Here is a 24167-nt window from a genome sequence, read left to right as displayed (position 1 = left end):
AGAAACACGTGGGGCCCAGCAATGTTTTGATAAGCCCTTCAATGATTGACACATTCTGAGCACCAGTGAGCTAGGGAGTGCCACTGTCGTGACTCCTACTTTGACCAAGTTATGGCCTCATGGGTTCAGGGTTGGGGGCTGGGTGAGCCTCATCTCTAGGTGTGCCTCCGTGCCTCGGTAGCCAGACAGGAGCAGGTGGTTTCTTCCTGGAGATTGTTTTTAATGGTATGCTTGCTATTATGGCCAATATGTAAATGTTATTCTGAATACATATTTATATACCATGTTACTTAGTGACATTATTTGAACATTTGTATGCGTATTTGTGAAGTTGTTTGCATCAATCATTTTTTAAAAATTTCAGCCTAAGTTTTCTAAGAGGTATGTTGAATAAATTTTTAAAACTCAGCTGAAGGGTCACAGCAGCCTTAGTTTTAGGGAAGAGCAAATCAGAGGTGACACGTTCTTCCAGCAAAGGCCTGATACATTTAGTTCCGTTTTCCACGGTGACTGGTGCCCACTTTAGGTGCAGTGCAGCTGTGTGTGACTGACAGGCTGCTCCACGCTGCAGGCAGGGAGCCCACCTGGGATGGTGCAAGGCTGCGCTGGGACAACAGACCCCTCTGGCCCCACCAATTCACCATCTTCTTCTCCTAAGTTTACCTCTTAGAGGGGCTCTTGTATCTTTCTGAAACCAAACGCACAGCCTTGCTTTGCTATGGAAATCCCGCAGTCTCGGAAATCCTTACCACTATCAACTGTCAGTTGCTTTTTAAAGCCTCAAAAGTGGAGTGGGGGTGGGGGGAGTGGAAGCCTTGTTGGGTTTCATACACCCGAGTTGTGTATAAAGAATAAAGTTAGCAGAAGGACACCACTGTCATTGTGTTTTTTTTTTTTTTTTTATTAATACCACATCAATTTGCAGTTTTACAGGAACCAAGATCAAGCTCCTTGGGTGCTACGGGATTTTTATGTTGCACACACATACACTCACACACAGTTTCATTAGTAATTTTTCATCTATAGGCTTTTCTTAAAAAAAAAGAAAAAATAACAAAAATTCCTGCGTGGCACAATATCTGTCCAATTATCTAAACACAGCAGTACGAAAACAAGAGAGCTAGGTGTGGAGGCTTCCAGGGCAGCAGGGGATCCTTTGGAGGGGAAGCCCAAAAAGACGATCAGTACATTGACTTCCTGGGAGGACAAAGGTTGAAGATGGAGAATGCATTTCTTACTATGATGTGAAACCATTAAAAAATTTAAAAGGAAAGGGAGGGGTTAGGAAAATGGAAATAAGGCAAGGATACCTCTTAACCACTGAAACCCCTAAGTAATCTGCCAAAAACACGTGGGAGACAGTCTCCTTCCACTGCCTTCCAGAGCTGCCATGCTTTAGGACCCTCAGGTACTTAACCCTTACGCTGACGTCACCAGTGCATACTCCTGCTGGATTCTTTTAACTTCTGGTTACAGCAACTGGAAGGAACTCACAGATGACTTTTCTTCCAAGTTTACATAATTTTCATGTTGAAGGGGAGAGAGACACTCAATCTCAAATGGGAATCAGAGATCCATCTGCTGTCACTCTGAGTCGTTCTGCCGTCTTATTTAACTGTGCACAAGGCCCATCAACAAACTAGCCCTGCCTGGTCACCCTTACCTAAAACCTCTTACAAACACTCTCAAAAGCAGCCCCCCAGGCCACAGCAGAGGTGCTAACACATTTTCTCTCTAAAAATGAAAAGAATCTCAAAGTACAACACACACCCATAGGCTAGCCTCAACCCAGTTTCAACTCCCTATGAACCACGAAATCCACTTCTCTGCATTAACTTGTGGTCACTTGACCACAGACACAGTCTCTCAAGGCAGCTCGGCTTTGGTCCTTAGGGTAAAACATGAGCACAGGTTAAAGATGTACCACGTGAAGAAGGAAGACGTAGGGAAAAGAAAAGGAAGACTTGTTTCTGTAGCTCATCTCTTAAGAAGGCTCCCCACCAACGGACTGAGACAGGATTACAGGAACTCGGTAACTGAGGAGCCCACATGCAGATTATTTTTTCTCTAACAAGTTTACAGCAGTGTACAGCAGTTACAGACATTTATTTCATAATAAGTACAACCGTATTTATTAAACTTGAGGTGAGGTGGGCAGGGAAGAGGGAGGAAAGCACGTTTCAGGAATGAGTTCTCAAACTAAAGCTCAGAACTGGTGGTGTCCAAAAGAAATGGCACCGACCCCACCTTCCCCAGTGGCAGAGCTTTTCCACCTCTGGGCTCTGTGGGAGAGGCAGTGGCCGCTGCGGCACTGCTGCCTCAGACGCCTTTCCAGTCCCTTTCTCCGTTTCCAATCTTGTTACCGGATGGCATTACAGGAATCAGGAATTATCACTACCACCTATAAGTTATTAACAGAGTTGGAAGTTCTATCGTTAAGGGAAGAAGAAGAGTATTAGGAGTAGCTGCTCACATTGTGGGGCAGGAAGACGGGATTACAAAAAAAAAAAAAAAAAAACCCATGGGAAGGAATCCCACTCCTGTCCCTAAGTAATTTCTTCATAAATTAATCATTATTTCTTAACTTAAAAATAAGGGTAAAACTATGATGGGAAACTGCGTAAGACTTACACTTCCAAACTGGCTATAAGACCTGAAGAGTTGTGTTTTATCTTTTACCTTCCCCTTTACCTTCAATCTTCCCCCTTTCAAACTACAGGCAAAAGCTCCACCACCATTAAAAGTACTGATTTATCCTATTGATTCTTTATTCTCTTGGGTTCTAAAATATCAGTTCTGTTCTCAGTCCAACAATTCCTGAGCTTGATACTGAGGGAAAGGAGGGGAGAAAACACCAAATTAAAAAATAAGCTTGGAATGCAGGCTGGAGCTGACATTGAGCAAGTTCCTTCATAGTACAAGTAACAATGTTATAACTATTAAGTGATGTTTTAGTAACTGATGCATTTCTGGTTTCCAGGTGCTTATTCTGCCTTCTTTTTTGCCATTCCAGGGAGTTTTGCTTGGATTCTATTAAGGAAAGAAAAAAAAAGTAGGTGAAAATGTAAGCATCTGTTTTAGGCTTTTGTTTTAACTGTGATACTAAGAGGAGCCAGTCCTTTACTTGCTGGAGTGCTGTGGAAAACATTCTCCCATTTTCACAGGTTTACTCTGGAAGAAAAGAAGCAGTGGCTGAGTCTGGCCTGGGACGAACCTGTGGGGCCTGCAAAGACCTACCCTCTACCCTCAGAACCTCCTCGGGCCTTCACTGGGGGTTCCAGAAAAGACTATGGGGCACCTGGGCATAACATCTGCTGACTACGTTCTACCCACTGGCAGCAATCAGGGGAGCAGTAGACGTTGCTTCCCGTTTCCCTGGCTCTGGGATGCACAGATAAAGGAAAGCCAGGTCAACCACTAGTGCCACAAAGGAAACCAGGAGTCAGGGGTCAAGGAGGCTAACAAGTATAAGATGGGTCATTGGTTCCTGGTTCTCACAACCACAAAAGCTGGCAATAATTCCTATCCTCTCACAGAACACCAAATTTGCCCTTCAGTCTGGCAAAGGTGTTCCAAAATCATTAAGTTATCCATTACTAAGGCCATTCACACACCTAAGCCAATGTCAAAGCACTGATTCTCCACAAATGTTACAACCCAAAGCAGGTGGTCTGAGTCAGCTAACGCTGGTATTCAAGGCATTGGAGCTAAAGCTAAGCTATGTGCCCATCTTCCACAAATCAAGAGTGAACAGCAACCAGATACATATTTATGCTAAGTCCTTGGCTGGTTTTAGTTCCAACATCTACCTAAGAAAGCAAAAAAAGCGGGTGAATGAGGATCCTGGCATCCGCCAGAGCTATCTGGATGCGCTCACAGTTCCCTCTCGATGAGGTTGGGAAAAGCACCAGGATCTGGGATGTGAAAGGAACCTGAGGAGCAAAAAGGAAGTTCAACTGCTTGTGAGGTTTTGTTTCTTAAAGAATATACGAAGAAAATACAGATAATGTTAACATTTTCATTCTAAGTGTTAGGTTCACAAGCATTTGCTCTCAGTAATTCAAAAATAAAAAAGTTCCTTGATGATAGAAACCATAGAAACATATCAATGTATTATTTGATTTACATATTAATATTTAATTGGTGGAAACCCTAGTGGTATAGTGGCTAAGTGCTACAGCTGCTAACCAAATGGTCGGCAGTTCGAATCCACCAGGCGCTCCTTGGAAACTCTATGGGGCAGTTTTACTCTGTCCTATAGGGTCGCTATGAGTCGGAATCGACTCAACGGCACTGGGTTTGGGTTTTCTCTTATTTAATTGGGTACGAAAAGGGTTTTTGAGCCTTAGGTCATTTATTTACTAAAATTTCTATTTCTGAAAAGGGAGGGAAGAATTTGGTTTAAAATCGATACATGTGATGCATACAGACCAGAGTTGATTCGTGGTTACCAAGGGCAGGCGGCAGGGAAAATGGGGATTTACTGCTTTAGGGGCACTGCTCAGGGGTGATGACAAAATCTGGAAGCAGAAAGTGGTGACGGCTGTATAATGCGGTGGACAGAATTAATGTCACTGAATTGCACACGTGAAAACTGGTCAATGGCAAATGATTCGTTACACATATTTTACCACGATAAAAAAAAAAAATGATAAATCTGAAAACAAATGAAGGTGGGGAGGCAACCAAAAATACTTCCAAGCCAGTTCAAACAGGCCGAGTGGCCCTGATTCCACTGATGCTTTTTCAATTCAAGATAAAATGGATAATTTTTAAAGAAGCTGCTGAAATAATTTCTAGTAAAATCAAACTATTAACCAAAGTTTTTTTCAGGGTGGGGTACCACATGTCATGATAAAATGTGGCTCCTAAATGTACTTACTTTTCAACAATTGACTTCGTCTGGTCCCGGGCGATGCCCACATAGTGGTCAATCTGGGTCTTTAAGGAAGGAAAGTAGACTCAGTTGTAGTAACACAAAGATCAACAATTTTCCTGAAGACACTGTTCTTTTGTCTAATTTAACCGTTTTTTTAAACACTACTAAATATTCTGAAAAATAATAATGTCCACTTTTTAAAAGTGTTGAAAAACTTCAGACTTCAAATCATGCCCTGAGTGCCTCACACTTTACTGAAGTAAACAACACTCATTTCTTTTGCAGGGCTAAGTTTCACCTGCTCAGGTATTTCCTTTAAGAGCCACTGGAGTAAAGCATTCTTTGAATACTAGAAACTGTGTCTAAATCAATATTCTGTAATCACAAATGTGTTATGGCTCCTGGGTAAGACTAATTCATCTCATCCAAAAAGCCATAAGCAAAGTCTGCTGATAGATGACTTAAATCCATAAAGAATAACCTCATAGCATCTGTTGCTGTTAGGTGCCGTCTAGTCGGTTCCAACTCATAGCGACCCTATGCACAACAGAACGAAACACTGCCCGGTCCTGCGCCATCCTTACAATCGTTGTTATGCTTGAGCTCATTGTTGCAGCCACTGTGTCAATCCACCTCATTGAGGGTCTTCCTCTTTTCCGCTGACCCTGTACTCTGCCAAGCATGATGTCCTTCTCCAGGGACTGATCCCTCCAGACAACATGTCCAAAGTACGTAAGACACAGTCTCACCATCCTTGCCTCTAAGGCGCACTGTGGCCGCACTTCTTCCAAGACAGATTCGTTCGTTCTTTTGGCAGTCCATGGTATATTCAATATTCTTCGCCAACACCACAATTCGAAGGCGTCAATTCTTTTTCGGTCTTCCTTATTCATTGTCCAGCTTTCACATGCATATGATGCAATTGAAAATATCATGGAATGGGTCAGGCGCACCTTAGTCTTCAAGGCGACATCTTTGCTCTTCAACACTTTAAAGAGGTCCTTTGCCGCAGATTTACCCAATGCAACGCACAGCAGCTAGTACACTCTGTATACACCATTGCACAATGGAAACATCTGTTTGCAACGATGGACTCCCTTAATAACCTACACTTGAATAAATTTCTTTTTAGACACACAGCTTTTACTTAAACAATTTTTTGAATAGATAACATATCCATATGATAAAAATTCAAAAGGCACACGAGTTATGACAAGTGAATCTCCTTCCTAGCCTCTCTCTCCCAGGTATCTAGTTTCTCCTATTGGAGGAAACCACTTTTAGCAGCTTCTTCTAGGCACTTGACTTAAAAACACTGGATTATAGAAATGATGGTTATAAAAAGACTGCTCCGAATTTCCAATGCCTAAAAAAAATGAACTAAAACCAGTGGTACATGTGGCATATCTGAAATAAAAAAGACAAATGCTTACCTTGTACTTCTCATAGACAATTGGAACGCTGAAAACGAGCAGTTCGGCTGTAAGACATAACATGACAAATGTAAATATGAGCTAGTCACCAAAGACAAATACATTTTTCCTCATGAAATACAGGGAAACATAAATCTTCCTGAAAATGAGAAATCCCAGCTAGACTTCTCAATTAAGCACAGTGCGATAAAGAAAGCTAGTTTAGGGTGGTATAAAAAGCCTCCTCAGGTACACAGGCTGCCTTCTTTGTACCACAAATAACTATTTCTAAATTATGAAAATAAAATCCCCATACTTAAATAAAATCTAGACAACTCTCCTTTACATCTTGCTGTTTTGATATTTCTTTATAAAAATCAGTTGCTGCCGAGTCAACTCCAGCTCATGATGACCTGTATGCGTCAGAGTACAACTGGGCTCCCCAGGGTTCTCAATGGCTGGCCTTTCCGAAGGAGCTCTCCAGGACTTCTTCTGAGGCAAATCTGGGTGGACTCAAACCTCCAACCTTTTGGTTGGCAGCCAAGCATGTGAACTATTTTCACCATCTAGGGACTCCCATTTCTTTATGGTTGGGAACATTTAGTAAAGCAGTAGTACACACAGGCTCCTCCAATATCTAGTTTATAAAGTCTCTATGGATAAAGAGGAGCAGTAGTTAAGTGCTTGGTTGCTAACCAAAAGGTTGGTGGTTTGAACCCACCAGCTACTCCGCAGGAGAAAGATGTGGCAACCTGCTTCCGTAAAGATTACAGCCCTGGGAACGGTATGGTGCAGTTCCACTCTGTCTTACAGGGTCACTATGAGTCAGAATTGACACCACGGCAACTGGTTTTGTTCTGTTTTTTTTTTTTACGGATATGAAAGGCTGGGCCACGTGAACCAAGCAGACACATTTTCTTATTTCACATTGTTACCAATTCAACAAGTATGAAAAAATTTTCCTTGTCCCGTTACCAAGGATCAGAAGGGTGATTCCATTGAAAACTGCACCAACGTAGGTCATCAGCCACATGAAGACAGCAAGCTGTGAAAAGTCAAGGTCAGAGGGTTAAACAGGAATAATGCAAAATTCAGGCTAACTGATGCATTCTCCTCTAGTTAATTACATCTGTATATATCTAGTGCCGTATGCCATAAATCAGTTCAAAATGAAGGTTCCCCCATTGGCACTACACATTTGAGGGTATGTAAGAGAATCCTGTAGTTCTCTTAGGCCCAAAGACAGACTGTACTTACATTTCTGTCAAGTATATTATCACACTCTGGTGTTAGCTCTCCAGCAGGAGGAGGCGCCTTCTCTAATGACTCCTGTCCCCGTGTTTACGGACTGATTGCGATAAGCATACATTCGTCTCTGCTTGATGAAGCCCCGCTTACTGCTATTCTTCTGAATTATGACCCAGTTGGAAGTTTTTCCCAGCCTCACCACCAAAAGCTGCAGAAGCAACCAACCTTCAAGGAGTCAACCAGATCTTCCACCAGAAAGAGACGGATAATGAGTTTCAGGGCCCTGTTGATGTGCACCATAGCAGCATTCACGTAATTATGGAAGGCTTCTGAGGACAGAGTGATGTCTACATCCAGGTAGGCTCTTCAGGAAGAAGAAACAACAGTAACACATCTGACTTGGAAGGAAACTTCTTGCAGTTGGCATAGCTGTTCTTCACAGTGTGGAACTGACCCCAGCAGGTGTTTTAGAAATCTGTAGGGGCATCTTTGGTTGTCATGAGGTGGGGCAGTATGATGCGATGGATCGCTTTTTTATGGCCTGTCTAGCCACGGTCTTGTAACTACCACCAAATGACTGGGTGGGACAATGCAAATAAGGTGCTCGTGGCCCACCAAGAGGATTGGACAGCTTGTTAATAATACAAATAAGGAACATGGCATCCTTGTGGGGGTGGGACCATGCAGATAAGGTATATGGAACCCTAATGAGGGGACTGCCATCCACTAGGCTTAAAAAAAGAGCCAATCCCAGAGCAAAGAGGGATCTTACTATCACCAAGAAAGAAGAGCTAAGAATGGAGCATGTCCTTTGGACCTGGGGTCCCTGTTCTGAGAACCTCCTAGACCCAGAAGGAAGACAGTGAGAGAGGTGTAACAGTGCAAGATGGTGAGAAGCAGTGAGTGGCAGCAGCAGAACCAGGAGACTGGCTTGAGGTAGCACAGTGGACTTCTCAGCCCACACAGTGAGGCTGTTACAGTGGCTGTATCGACCCATGGAGATACAGAGCTTACAGCCTTCAGGCAGGAGGCTTGCTGGCAGAGTGGGGTGCCCCTAGGAACTTACTGGTGGAGCTAAAGAGTTTTGTAACACTTGCCTAGCAGGGCAGTGGCTGGTCTGAAGGGCTAAGAGGCCAAGGGCCAGAGAGAGAGACCTGCCTGCAGGCACAGCCAAGAAGAGGTTGTCCTGATCAAAGATCCGTATTCTGAGTCGTCCCTGATCCTGAATTGTAACCTGCTACTTCCCTAATAAACCCCATGACTCTGAATATAGTCTGTGAGTTCTGTGTGGCCACTGCAACAAATTATCAAACCCAGCCAAGAATTAAAGAGTGCCGTGGGAGGTACGGCTGGTGTCAGAGTTGTAAAAAGGTTAGAAAGAGGATGCATGTCTGATGTCCATCTCAAAGCAATCAGCCTTGGGCTACTGATCTCGATTTCTACAGGTGGAGACATCACTATCATTTAGTAGACAGAGGCAAAGATTCTAGGTGTCTGCAAAGTGTGGACAGTCCTGCATAATAAGTACTGTCCTATGCTCTATATAACCTTTTCTGCTTCACTGGATATTCATAAAGGTGAAAACCTATTTATAATTATCAACAATCTAGAACATACAAACACAGGTATTTTTTGCACAGTTTTAACAAATCCTGAATTTTCTAAAAGTATATTTTGTTTGTGCTAAGACTTTACTAAGATTTTTTTCATGATTTTGGAATTGGTATCGGTGATTATACATGTAGCTGTAAGTATGTAATTTATTATGTTTTCTGGTGTGGCCAAGTCCAAGCAGTTAAATAACAGCTGAAATACATATTGGAGTCCTGGTGGTACAGTGGTTAAGAACTTGGCTGAGAACCAAAAGTTCGGCAGTTTGAATCCACCAGCTGTTTCTTGGAAATGCTATGGGGCAGTTCTACTCTGTCCTATAGGGTTGCTATGAGTCAGAATCGACTTGATGGCAATAGGTGTTTTGTTTTTTTTTTTTTTTTGAAACATTATTTTATTATTAATGGCTTTCTATTTTATTGTTCCATTATATTATAATTAAGATCTACTTTTTGAAATTGTTTGTAAATAATTATATTACCTATGAATTTCATTTCAGGATAATAAAGGAAGAATTAAAAATATTTGTTGGAAAAGTAAAAAAGATGGTGGGCATACTGAGTTTGACGGGGTTGAAAAGTACTGAGCCATTTACCAAAATCCAGAAAGACCTAGCTAGGTTCTGTTCCCAGATGCACTGTAGAGTTGAAATGTAAGTATGTATTCACAACTCATTCACTCAGTATTTACTGAATTCCTATGGTGTACCAGACATGCTGCTAGGTGCTGGGATATTAGGAAAGGTAGGACTGCGTCTGCCTTAATGAGCCTACAGTCTGTGGGGGAAAACTGTAAAGTAACAGGCATGCTTTTTTTCCCCCCTACTTACTGAGAAAATATTTACTATCAAATATAAAACTTATAAGAATTAGATGTTTATAATCAATGCAATTTAGTGAAACGCATTTTATAAATTCACAATGGTATTATGCAAAAGGGAAAACTAACCTGCTAAAACACCTAAGGTTTGTGAAAAAACAGTAAAATATATTCACTCATTCATTCAACAACTATTGATTTGTCAGGTAGTTTGCAATTAAATTTAAAAAAAAATTTTATTTTTTTTGTTGGGAATATACAGAGCATAACATACAGCAAGTCGACCATTTCTATGTGTACAATGTGTGTGTGTGACCTTGATTAAATTCTTCGAGCTGTACAACCATTCTCACCCTCCCTTTCTGAGCTGTTCCTCCCCCATTAACATAAACTCACTGCTCCCTAAGGTTCCTACCTAATCTTTCTAGTTGCTGTTGTCAATTTGATCCCATGCAGATAGTTCTTAAAAGAGCGTAATGCTCAAGGCAGACATTTTTTACTAGTTAAACTCTTGTTTGGTTTTAATTAGACTTCAGGGGATATTTTTGGTTTAAAGTTTAAAGATTAGCTCAGGACAATAGTTTCGGAGGTTCAGCTAGGCTGCACGGCTCCAGAGAGTCTGGAGCTATGAGAATTTGAAATTCTCTTCCGTTTGCAATAAATTTTTAATATCACAATATAGTTTTAAATGATTCCTTCTGTTTTCACCAAGAAAAAATACAAGGACCAGAGCTGCAGGTGTATAGCCTATTCTTTTGTAGCCCTGAGGTCAGAGCAGAAAGAGGTTTTTAAAAAACTGTCATTTGCTAATGTTAAAATAAAAATTTTTTACAAGCCAAGATTTTCCAGAAAACATGTTAAAGTTCCACCACAATAAAAAAGCCAGAAATTGGATACTAGAAAATCCATGTCCTACAGACTTCATCAAGACTTGCCCCTGGTGTTAAGGAACTAAGGGAGCAATAAGGAGGAAACCAGTAATAAAACCAAGAAAATATTCTCAATTAGGCTGTGCTATCACCAAGAAGACAACCTCAATATCAAGATCTCAAAGTTGTTTCAAGATTCAAATCTGTGTGGGCTTAAGAATGTACTTGAGACCCCATTTAACTAAGTGCTGTCCTACTTGCTCTCCTTTCCCTATCCTGTTCAAGAATTTACAGAGTCCTGTTTGGTCTTGAAGTGAGTCTCTACTTCGTCAAAAGGTGCCTGGCTTGTAACCTGGTCATTTCCTAAGGTAATCTTAGGGTCTCTGGTTGACGGTCCGTGCCACTGGTCAGCTGCATTAGACCCTGTAATCCTGATTTTTAGTCAGGTATTGGGATCTGGGAAACCCTGGTGGCGAAGTGGTTAAGTGCTATGGCTCCTAACCAAAAAGTCAGCAGTTCAAATCTGCCAGGCGCTCCTTGGAAACTCTTTGGGGCAGTTCTACTCTGCCCTATAGGGTTGCTATGAGTTGGAATCGACTCGACAGCAGCGGGTTTGGTTTGGTTTATTGGGATCTGATCAGCCTCAGTGAGCCCTTTACTAAAATCCAGAAGGTTATTTGTGATGCTTGAACTCACTTGAATGGATGGCCTTCTTCTGACTTCTGTACAGCCTGGATGACAGACTTGTAGACCCTGAAGCTGATGGTGACAGAGAGAAGAGCCAGGATGAGGTAAGAAACCACACTGATGACACTGAAGGCTGCCAGTGAAAGCAGCACAATCAGTGTGGTGCCGAAGACAAACCCAGTTTTCTTCACATCTCGCCAGAAAATCAGATCGTGCACTGCCAAAAAAAAAGGAGGGGGGGGCATAAGTTATCAGAACACACATAAGCCACAAGGCCAGGACTGCTCTCTGGCTGTGTCTTGCAATCCTGTGAAGCATTACACTAGCATGCAATTACAGGTGCACCCCACTTTAGGAGCATCTGATACATGAAAATCAAATTATGTCAGGGTGATGACTCACCCTGCTACATAGACTAGATTTCTAAAATCTTACGAGATTATTTTTTTAGAGACAGCTACTCAAGTACATTTGTGCAAAGTGTCATTCACTTTAAACGCTGAAGGATAAGGCAAATGCAGCAAAATCTTGATAACTATTGACTAAATTAAGCAAACCCTGCTTATAAATTAGAGGGGTCAACAGAATATAAAACCAAAGCTAACCTGAAATGTATAAATTGGGGGAAGGGGGCTGCGGAGAATAGTGAATAAAAACAGACCAAGCCCAGTGTCAGTTACACCAAAACACAAGTCTCTATGTTAATCTGAAGAGAACTCAAGAAGGATTATAGATAGGGTGACCATCTAATATCCAAACCATAATACTTTTGAAGTGAATAGAGGCACTATTGATAATTATGCCAGAAAACAGGACTGTCCCAGGCAACCAGGTCATATGGTTGGGGATATTCACACTGGAAAAATGTAAGCTCTTCTACTTAAAGGTACCTCAAAAACTCTGGATGACGGCTGCTATCAATTACCAACCAACCTAGCGATGGCATTACCATCCGAATTTCAATCTGCGAAGGCTAACTTCAAGACTAATAGCCCTACTGAGAATTTTTTCTGGGCTACTCTATGTTTAGAATGAAGAACAATGGCTCTGGAGGTGAAGAGACATGAGCTAGAGTCCTGGCAATTTCTAAGTCATTATCACCTTAACCTTTCTAAGCCTCAGTTTTCTCATCTAGAAAATGAAGAAAACAGTATCTACTTCCTAGAGTTGTTTTAAGGAATGCACGAGGCTAATGCACGTCAAGTGCTTAGCGTAGTGAAGGATATATAACAATCACTCAAATTCTAACTACAATCAATATAAAGTTGGCCTGGAAGACTGTGTTTGGGAATAAAATGAACTTGAGTCTGATTAAAGTCAACCTGATGACACCTAGCTCTTCCCCATATTCAGTTATAAAATTCTCCTTCTCTGAATCCACTCCCACTTCTCTGAAGCCTAACCTTGCTAGAGCCAGAGGAACTTAATTTAAATTTAAGAAAACACCAAAGATACACCGTTTGTCAAGAAGAAATAATCACTGGTTCAGACATGTTGGCTGGGGGGGTAGGGGAGGCTTACGAAGGGGAAGAAAAAGTGTTACAATTCCTTATGGGAAGTCAAGTGTCCCAGACAGCAATGCTGCAAAGGAGAGAGAAAACTGGGAGGCAACTCAGGTTCACCTGATTGCAGCTGAAGTCAGGAGAACAGAGAGCAGCCTACTTAAGAGTCAACACTAGACAAAATCCCTACAGTTGTAGTCCAAGTATACATACATCAGCGTTCAGATGACTACAAGGACAGTTTCAACACAGATGCTTAGAGGCTCAACATCACAGTAATTGAACGAACTAATGCCATTACTCTTTTTTATGGCATTCCTGACAAAAACATATAACCTGAATCTAATCAGACAAACCTAGACTGAGAAACAGTCTACGAAACAAGTGGCCTGTATTCTTCAAAAATAGCAATGGTGTGAAAGACATAGAGCAAACGTGGCCAATTGTTAATCAGTGAACTACAGCAAAGGTTATATGGGATTTTTTTTTTTTTTGAACTAATGCTTGCAACTATTCTATAAGTTTGAAATATTTGAAAAACAGAGAGAGAAAAAGAAAGAACAGTGTAGGGGATAAGGATGGGGCCCAGGGAAAAAACAATCTTGATGTATTAGAGAAGAAACACGGGCTAAAAAAGTAGCTAGCCTAAATGCAAGCTAGAAATTCTACCTTTGTGCAAATTAGAAAAAGCTACCCTGCCCTCACGATGCTGTACTGCCATCTGCTGGAAAACTGTCCTAAGAAATATTCAAACCTACAATAACGCATGTAAATGTGCCCCCTAGAGGTGTGCAGTGCACAACCTGCATAATAGTACAGAAGGCCATGGGGCCAGCCTTAAAATAAACGGTGGAATTAGGGTCTGGTATAGAAGAGGTATAGAAGAGGTATAGAAGAGGGACATACACTAACCATAACAGAGGGAGAGCCTGGAAAAGATGATTCAGTCTATCAAACTTCTATCTGGAATGCTTGTCCCCCACAACTTCCTATGGCTTGCTCCTTCAGGTCATGGCTTGTGAGCTACTTCCTCAGAGACTCTGCTCACCCCATCTAACACCTTCCCCTTCTCATTCTTTATCCTATTATCTTAATTTTTCTTCAGAACACTTGTCACTTTATTTACAGTAGGCTTTTCAAATCTGTTGTTGAATGCTTAATGAAACAGGGACCAAGCTAAGGACCAAGGGACAGCATAACCAACAACTTTCATTTGTTTCCTGGTGATGCTCCTCAAACTAGTAAGTTTTTGCACATGAATGCTATCAAGTACAACAGACTAAGGAAGCCAAGTACTGAATACCAAAGAAATTCTAGAAACTGGTAAATGGGCTTTGGAAACTTTTTCTTTTCTGATCCCTTGGGGGAAAGAGCTATTGTGTGCTGTTGAGTTGATTCTGACTCATAGTGAGCCTACAGGACAGAGAAGAACTGCCCCACTGGGCTTCCTAGGCTGTAATCTTTACAGCAGCAGATTGCCAGGCCTTTTCTCCCACAGAGCAGCTGGTGGGTAAACTGCTGACTTCTGATTAGCGGCAAGTACTTAACCATTCACCACCGGGGCGCCTGGGGAAGAGTCAGGAGGATGAAAAATGTGAGAAAAAGTTGAGAATGGGACAGTTGCCAAAAGTTCAAAATGCAAAACACAGACTTAGTTTTGGGGTTTAATTCATAACCAGGAAAACAGCAAGAGGCTGCATAAAAAAATTTTTTTTGTTCTCTTGTACTTTCATTCATCTGCTCCTGCTGCAGTTTAACACTTTTTAAAAAATGAAATTCCTTATTCTTCAATATGTTTTCTTTCCTTCTTTTCCCACTCATCTTTTAAGTGTCCTCCATCTCCCACCCTTCTTAAATTAAGTGTCTTACCATGTGCTGGGCAAGTGTTAGGAACTTGGGAATACAACACGCCGGTGCACAAAGCAAACAAGGTCCTTACTACCATGAAGCTTATGTTTCAGTGGGGCAGAGAGGCAATAAATAACAAAGCAAGTGTCACTTGTAACAGAAGCCCTTGTAAGAATATAAACTCAGTGCTATGATGACAGTAACGTATGCACACACATGCACCACTTTAGCTAGGTGGTCAGGAAAAGCCTCTTTGGGGAGATGCCATTTAAAGTGAGATGTGAGATGGGAAGGAGCTGGCAAAAAGCCAGGGGAAGGATGTTTTAGGCTAAGGGACTCCTGTGGAAAGAGAGACTGCTTGGGATTGCTCAGGAAAGGTCAGAAGGCCAGTGAGGCTCAAATGCAGGGAGTGGCATGAGATAAGGCTGGGGAGGCTGGCACGGCTAGATCATGGAACACTTTCAGAGAGCAAGGTACAGAGTTGGGATTTTACTTCAAGTGCAATGAGAAGTCACTGAAGTATATCAAGCAGGGAGTAACATTATAAAAACAGGGACACTTTTACTGCTGTATAGAAAATGGGCTGGGATGGGGCAAATGTACAGGCAGGAAGACCCCTCTAGAAGGCTAATATGGAGGTTCAAGAGAGAGATGATGGTTATTTAGATTAGGATGGGGGCAAGTCAGGATGGAGAGAAGTGGGGAGATTTTCTACCAGAAATGCTACAGGATGTCCTTCAGGCAGAAGGGATATGATATCAGATGGAAATGTTAACTACACAAAGGAATGAGGGGCACCAGAAATGGTAACTATGTGGATAAATACTTAAGACTTTTTCCTTATTATTTAAATCTTATTTAAAAGACCAGGAGGAGAAAAATGGAAGTATACTGTTCTAAAGTTTTAATACAATCTGTGAAGTGCTATAGTATCACTTGCAGGTAAACTGTGTTAACTTAGATGTATACTATAAATTCTAACTATGAAAATCACAGAGTTGTAGCTAATACGCCAACAAAGGAAATAAAATGGAATCACACACACACACACACAACCTCAGTTAATCCAAAGAAGGCAGAAAAAGAGGAAAAGTGGAACTAAGAACACATGGGATGAATAGAGGAACAGCATATAGTAGATTTAATTCTAATCACATCAATGACCACATTAAATAACAGCACAAAAAGGCAGACACTGTCAGCATGAATAAAAAAGAAAGACCCAGCTCTATGCAGCTTAAAAGAAATCCACGTCAAATATAAAGGCAGAAACAGATTATAAGTAAAAAGATGGAAAAAGTTAATACTAATCAAAAAGAAGCTATAATGGCTATATTAATATCAAAGAAAGTAGATTTCAGAGCAAAGAATATTACTAGATCTACAGAAAGCCATTTCATAATAAGGAGGTCAACTCACCACAAGGATATAATAACAATTCAAAACATTTTTACACCTTAATAGCAGAACATAAGAAACAAAAAAGTATAGAACTGCAAGAATAGACAGACAGGCACAGAGATAGACATACAGATCAATGGAACAGAAGTGAAAGTCCAGAAATAAATCCTTATATTTACGGTCAATTAATTTTCTACAAGGGTGCCAAGACAATTTAATGAGGAAAATAATAGTCTTTTGAACAAACGGTGCTGGGACAACTGGATATCCACATCCAAAAAATGATATGGGACCTCTTTCACACCATATGTGAAAAGTAACTCAGAATGGATAAAAGACCGAAATGTAAGAGCTAAAACTACAAAACTTTTAGAAGAAAACAGAAGAATAAGTCTTCACCATCTTGGGTTAGGCAATGGGTTCTTAGATATGGCATCAAAAGCACAAGCAACAAAAGAATGAACAGGTAAACGATTACACGGAAATTAAAATTTTTTGTGTTGCAAATGATACCATCAGAAAAGTGAAAGGGCAACTGACAAAACGGGAGCGAATATCTGCAAATTATATGTCTGGTAAGGGACTTGTACTCAGAATATATTTTTAAAAAATTCTAACAGTTAAGAACAAGACAAATAACCCAGTTAATAAATGGGCAAAGGATCTCAACGGACATTTCTCCAAATAAGATGTACCGATGGCCAGTAAGCACATGAAAAGATTGCACGACATCATTAGTCACTAACCCAAAACCCAATGCCCTCGAGTCGATTCCGACTCATCACGAGTCACTAGGGAAATGTAAACCAAAACCATTATAAACCAACCGCTAACAACAGGAAACCCAGCTGCTGTGTAGTCAGTTCTGACTCAGGGCATTCCCATGTGTGTCGGGGCAGAACTGTGTTCCGTAAGGTTTTCGGTGGTTAGTTTTTTGGATGTAGATCACCAGGCCTTTCTTCCACGGCACCTCTGGTTGGACGCGAACCTCTAACCTTTCAGCTAGCAGCTGAGTGCATCGACCGTTTGTACCACCCAGGGCCTCCATAATGAACCAACTAGGATGGCTATATTAAAAAAGATGGACAACAGCAAACGCTAGCAAGGACCTGGAGAAATGGGAACCCTCGCACTGCTAGAAGGAATGTAAAATGGTGGTGGAGCTGCCTTGGAAAACAATTTGGCAGTTCCTCAAAAAGTTAAACATATCCTGGATAGAGCAGGAGAAAAGTATGGAGCAGAATTCAAATTCATGTAAAAAGACCAGGCTTAATGGTCTGACAGAGACTGGAGGAACCCTTGAAACTACGGCCCCCGGGGCGCTCTGTTAACCCAGAACTAAAACCATTCCTGAAGCCCACTTTTCAAATGAAGATTAGACTGGACTATAAAACAAAAAATAATACTCGTGAGGAGTGTGCTTCTTACTCCAATCAGATATTTAAAAAAAAAAAAAAAAATCAGATATACAGGAGACCAAATGGGCAGCTCCCGTCCAGAGGCAGGATGAGAAGTCAAGAAGGAAGAGGAGCTGGCTGAATGAACACAAGAAACCTGGAGTGGGAAGGGGGAGTGTGCTGTCACGTTGTAGGTACTGCAACTAACATCAAATAACGATATCTGTATAAATTTTTGCATGAGAAATTAACTTGAGCTATAAACTTCACCTAAAGCACAATTAAAAAAAAAAAAGTTAGAGTTTATTATACGACTCAGTGATTCCACTGTTAGATACCTACTCAAGATAAATGAAAATATACATCAACAGAAAACCTTATGCATACACGAATGTTCATAGATGCATTAGTCATAATAGCCCAAAAGTGGAAACAACCCAAACGATTGTCAACTGATGACTGGATGAATAAAACGTTGTATATCCATAAAATGAATATTATTCAGCAGTAAAAAGGAATGAAGCTCTAATACATGCTACAACATTGGTGAATCTTGAAAACATTATGCTAAGTGGAAAAAGCCAAAGAGAAAAGACCATATATTGCATGATTCCATTATATAAAAAGCCCAGAATAAGCAAACCTACAGATAACAGATTAGTGGTTGCTGAGGGCTAGCGGGGTTGTGGTGGAGGAAAGGTAGTGATTGTTAATGGGTACAGGGTTTTTTGGGGGGGACTATATGTTCTAAAATTAGATTGTGGTGATTGTTGCACAATGCTGTGACTACACTAAATAACACTGAATAAAAAAAAATAGTATACTTTAAATGGGTGCACTGTATGGTATGTGGATTATATCTCAGTAAAGTTGTAAAAAAGAAAAGAATAAATCCACGATTATGGTTGGGAGATTTCAACACCCCTTTCTCAATAATTGGTAGACCAAGTAGACAGAAATCATTAAAGATACAGAAGACCTGAACAACACTACCAACCAATTCGATTTTATTAACATTTACAGAACACTCCACCTAACAAAGGGAGCCCCAGAGCCCCAGTGGCACAATGGTTAAGGGCTCAGCTGGTAGCTGAAAGGTCAGGGGTTCAAGCCCACCAGCTGCTCTGCTAGAGAAAACACCTGGCGATCTACTCCTATAAAGATTATAGCTTAGGAAACCCTATGGGGGCAGTCCTACACTGTCATATAGGGGTCACTATGACTCAGAATTGACTCAATGGCACATAACAACAACAACAACCATCCAACAATAGCAGAATATACATTTATTTTTACCAAAATAAACCATATGCTGGGTTATGAAACAGTCCCAATAAATTTTATAGAATTCAAGTCACACAAAGTATGTTTTCTGACTATGAGATAATTTAGGAGCAATAACAAAATAATATTGGGAAAACTCCCAGTACTTGTAAACTAAATAGCATACTTCTAAACAACCCACGGGTCGAACAAGAAACCAACTGGGAAATTAGAAAGTACTTTGAACTAAATGAAAACACAAAATACCCATCTGTGGGATACAGCTACAGCAGTACTAAGAAACATATACCATGAAAGTGTTTATATTGCAAAGAAAGGTCACAAATTAGTGATCTCAGCTTCAACCTTTGCAGTTAGTTGCTATTGAGTCAGTTTCAACTCATGGAGACCACATATAACAGAACAAGACAGTGCCGGGTCCTGGGCTGTGCTAACCTTACAAAACTAGAAAAAGAACAACTTGAGCCCCAAGTAAGCAGAAGAAAGGAAATAATAAAACTCAGAGTAGAAACCAATGAAACAGATAAAAAAGAAAAGCATCAAGGAAATAAAAAGTGAGTTCTTTGAGAAGAGCAAAAAAAAAAAAATTGGTAAACCTATAGCTATACTGATCAGGAAAGAGAGAATACACAATTTGCTAGTATCAGGAATGACAGGTGACACCACTAGATTCTACAGACATTAAAAAGATAAGAGAATACTATGAACAATGTTATACTAATATATCAATTTAGATGAAGCAGGCAAATTCCTCGAAAGACACAAACTACCAAACTCACTTAAGAAGAAATAAACTGAGAAGCCCTACTATTAAAGAAATAAAACAGATAAGCTTCCCACAAAGAAAACTCCAGGCCCAGCTGGCTTCGCTGAGGAGTTCTGCCAAACATTTAAGAAGGAATAATACCTATTCTATACAAATTCTTCCAGAAAATTGAAGAGAACGGAACCTCATTTTATGAGGCCAGCATTATACTGATTCTAAAACAAAAACCTTTGTTGCAAGATACATAAAATTTTTTTGCAATGACGTTTAAAAACTAACTCAAAAAGGACCACAGATTTAAATGTAAAACCTAAAACTACATAACTTGTAGAAGAAAATCTTTGTGACCTTGGATTAGGAAAGATTTCTTATAAACAACACAAGTGTCTGATACATAATAGAACAGATAAACTGAACTTTACCAAAATTTAAGACCTGCTACTTTTGAAAGACACTGTTCAAAATAAAAAGGGGAAGTGTCTGCAAAGCATGTACCTCATGATGGACTTGGATCCAGAATACAAAAAAAAAAAAAAAAAAAAACTCCCAAAACTCAATTAGCAAGAAAACAATCCAATAAAAACTAGTCAAAAATTCGAATAGACACTTCCCCCAAAATATGTGGATGGCAAGTAAACGGATGAAAAGATATCAACACCACTAACCATTAGGAAAACGAAAATTAAAACACAATGAGACACCCCTGTGCACCTGATAGACTGTTTGAAATGACAAAGACTGACTACACCAAACGTTGGCGAGAATACAGATGATCCAGAACTTTCATACGTGGGGCCAGCAGAAATGGAACGTGATCTATGCCACTTAAGAAAAGTGTGACAACTTCTTAAAAAGTTAAATACAATTATCATATGATCCAGCTATTTCACTCCTAAGTATTTACACAAAAGAAAAAAATACACGTCTATGTAAAGACCCGTACACGAATGTTCATAGCAGCTTTATTTGTACTAGCCCCAAACTGGAAACAACCCAAATGTCCATCAACAGATGTCCATCCACACACCATCCACACACATCAGCAATACTCTCATCACCATGGATGAATTTCAATATAGCTAGATTGCATGAAAGAAGCCAGACAAAATAATAGTAATACATCTATGTTTGAGCCCACTGTTGCAGCCACTGTGTCAATCCATCTCATCGAGGGTCTTCCTCTTTTTTCCTGACCCTTTACTTTACACCAAGCATTATGTCTTTCTCCAGGAACTGGTCCCTCCTGGTAACATGTCTGAAGCACATGAGATGAAGTCTCACCACCCTTGCTTCTAAGGAGCATTCTCACTGTACTTCTTCCAACACAGATTGATTCGTCCTTCTGGCAGTCAACGTTCTTCACAACACCGTAATTCAAAGGCATCAACTCTTCTTCAGTCTTCCTGATTCATTACCCAGCTTTCGCATGCACGTGAGTCTACTGAAAACACCATGGCTTTGATCAGGCACACCTCAGTTCTGAAGGTGACATCTTTGCTTTGTAACACATGAAAGAGACTTTTTGCAGATTTGCCTAATGCAATACATCGTTTGATTTCCTGACTGCTGCTTCCACAGGCATTGACTGTGGATCCAAGTAAAATGAAATCCCTGACAACTTCAATCTTTTCTCTGTTTATCATGATGTTGCTTATTGGTGCAGTTGTGAGGACGTTTGTTTTCCTTATGTTGGAAATGAAATCCATACTGAAGGCTGTTGTCTTTGATCTTCACTGGTAAGCGCTTCAAGTTCTCTTCCCTTTCAGCATGCAAGCTTGTGTTTTCTGCATATCACACGTTGTTAATAAGTCTTCCTGAATCCTGATGCCCCAATCTTCTTCATGTAGTCCAGCTTCTCAGATTATTTGCTCAGCATACAGACTGAATAAATATGGTTAAAGGATACAACCCTGACACACCTTTCCTGACGTTAAAGCATACCATATCCCCTGTTCTGTTCCAATGACTGCCTCTTGGTCTGTGTACGCGTTCTGCAAGAGCACACTTAAGTGCTCTGGAATTCTCATTCTTCACAATGTTATCCATAATTTGTTGTCAAGTGACAAAGTCAAATGCCTTTACATAGTCAATAAAACAGAGGTAAACATCTTTCTGGTAGTCTCTGCTTTCAGCCAAGATCCACCTGACATCAGCAATGATGTCCCTCGTTCCATGTCCTCCTCTGAAATCTGGTTTGAGTTTCTGGCAGTTCCCTGCTGATGTACTGATGCAACCACTTTTGAATGATCTTCAGCAAAACTTTACTTGTGGTGATATTGTGGTTTAATAATTTCCACATTCTGTTGGATCACTCTTCTTTGGTTCTCTTCCAGTCCAAATTTCTTGACATAGATGGATGAGCACTTCCAGCATTGTATCCATTCGCTGAAATATCTCAACTGGTATTCTGTTGATTCCTGGAGGCTTGTTTTTTGCCAATGCCTTTCATGCAGCTTGGACTTCTTCCTTTAGTGCCACTAATTCTTGATTATATGGTACCTCCTGAAATGACTGGACATCAACCAATTTTTTTCTTGGGGGTTGGGAGGTACAGTGACTGTGTATTCCTTCCATCTTCTTTTGATGCTTCCTGCGTCATTCAGTATTTTTCCCACAGAATCCTTCAATACTGCATGTTGAATTTTTTCTTCGGTTCTTTCAGCTTCAGAAATGTCAAGGATATTCTTCCCTTCTGGTATTCTAACTCTAGGTCTTTGCACGTTCATTATAATAATTTTATTCTGTCTTCTTGAGCTGAACATTGAAACTTTCTGTTCAGCTCTTTTACTTCTTCATTTCTTCCGTTCATTTTAGCTACTCTACATTCAAGAGCAAGTTTCAGAGTCTCTTCTGACACCTGTTTTGGTGTTTTGCTCCTGTCTCTTTAATGGCCTTTTGCTTTCCTCATGTAGGATGCTCTTAATGTTATCCCACAACTTGTCTGGTCTTCAGTCATTAGTGTTCAACGCATGAAGTCTATTTTTAAGATGGTGTCTAAATTCAGGTGGGATACACTCAAGGTTGTACTTTGGCTCTTGTGGACTTTTAAAAATTTCCTTCAGCTTCAACTTGAGCTTGCATTATGAACAATTTTCTGTTCTGCAGTCAGCCTCTAGCCTTGTTCTGATTGACAATATTGAGCTTCTCCATCATCTCTTTCCACAGGTGCAGTCAATTTCATTCCTGTGTATTCCATCCAGCAAGGTCCATGAGTATAGTCGCCGTTTATGTTTGTGAAAAAAGGTATTTGTGGTAAAGAAGTCGTTGGTCTTGCAAAACTCTACCATGTTGTGCATTAGGGCATACATATTTTAGGGATTACTTCAGTTCTCTCTTCCAAGTCTCCTTCATGTCTCCCGGCTTCCACAGGGCCCCATACCCCTAATCCAGTGACACGCTTTATTCCCAGTACAACATAGAACAGATTCTGGCTCCTGAATGCCTGGGTTTGCATCCTCTTCCATTTACTAGCTGTGTGATTTTGGGCAAGACACATCCTCTCTATGCCTCAGGTTCTTCATATGTAAAATGGGATAACAGTATCTATTTTATATACAACACATCTCTAAGAAAATTTAAACATGCTTGAAAGGAAAAAAAAAAAAAGCAGGCTTTATAACCACGAAAGGGAACTAACTGCTCATTAATAAAGGGGAAACAGGCAGTTAAGTTTTTTATATAAACAATTATTTATGTAAAGAAAAAGATGCAGTTTCACATTATTTTCTTTGGTTACTTTTACGTTAATAGTTTATAATAAATGGAGCCATTTTTGGAGTTGCAAGACGCTCTGATGAGATAACGTGTCTAGGAAGCCAGATCCAAATTGGTGCTGCTGAAATGGGTTAATAGCTTGATCTACTACAGGTTTATCCTTAACTGAAGAAATCTCCCTCAAAACGGCACACAAGAATCATGGAAAGAATACAAAGCTGTCACTGTCAAAGGCAGACACACATGCTTTTTGGCCATGGACAAGCCTGGCAGCAGGCCAGAGAATTCTGTAAAAACCCTTTTAAGCTAGCATTCCTCTCAGACTCTCAGAAAAAATAGTTTGTCATTCACTAAAATAATCTAACCTCCCCTTTGCCCCGAATTTCAGATTCACAAAGCATAGAGAACAAAACAGCATTGACCTCCCCCTCACGACAGAAGAGCTGGCTGAATCTGAAAATGAATATCAACTTTTGATCTTATTTATCTACAGAATTAAAAAAAATGCAATGCTGAGTCATATTGGAATGGATGAAAACACAAACTCTGGCTTCAGTTTTCTATCTTTTTTTTCCTACAAGATCCAGGTGGTTCTTTGCACATGTTAGATAACTACTAAATTCTCCAGTTAAGAAACAGTCTAGATTTAAGTCTGCTGAAGATACCAGGCCTAATCTAAAACACTAGTTAATTGTTCATCATTGCGGTGACCCACTCAAAAGTATCTCAT

General features: G+C 40.4%; 1 protein-coding gene across 2 annotated transcripts in view; it reads right to left on the bottom strand.

The window, feature by feature from the left end:
• Positions 1-857: 857 nt before the first annotated feature.
• Positions 858-24167, bottom strand: part of RTN3 (reticulon 3) — a 68388-nt gene continuing 45078 nt past the window's right edge. The window contains exons 3-8 of one of the 2 annotated variants that reach the window (XM_049892296.1): positions 11535-11742; positions 7765-7903; positions 7267-7336; positions 6313-6359; positions 4883-4941; positions 858-3030 (exon numbers count right to left, since the gene is read on the bottom strand). In XM_049892296.1, the coding sequence (XP_049748253.1) occupies positions 2985-3030; positions 4883-4941; positions 6313-6359; positions 7267-7336; positions 7765-7903; positions 11535-11742 (569 nt within the window). In that variant the 3' untranslated portion in view covers positions 858-2984. The remainder of the gene's footprint in view (positions 3031-4882; positions 4942-6312; positions 6360-7266; positions 7337-7764; positions 7904-11534; positions 11743-24167) is intronic. The other variant, XM_049892295.1, reaches the window with a different exon arrangement.

This window comes from Elephas maximus, chromosome 7, assembly GCF_024166365.1.
Source record: "Elephas maximus indicus isolate mEleMax1 chromosome 7, mEleMax1 primary haplotype, whole genome shotgun sequence".
In the NCBI taxonomy this organism is placed as follows: Eukaryota; Metazoa; Chordata; class Mammalia; order Proboscidea; family Elephantidae; genus Elephas; species Elephas maximus.
The sequence above is the reverse complement of the archived record's forward strand: the minus strand, read 5'-3'. Positions and strand labels throughout refer to the sequence as shown.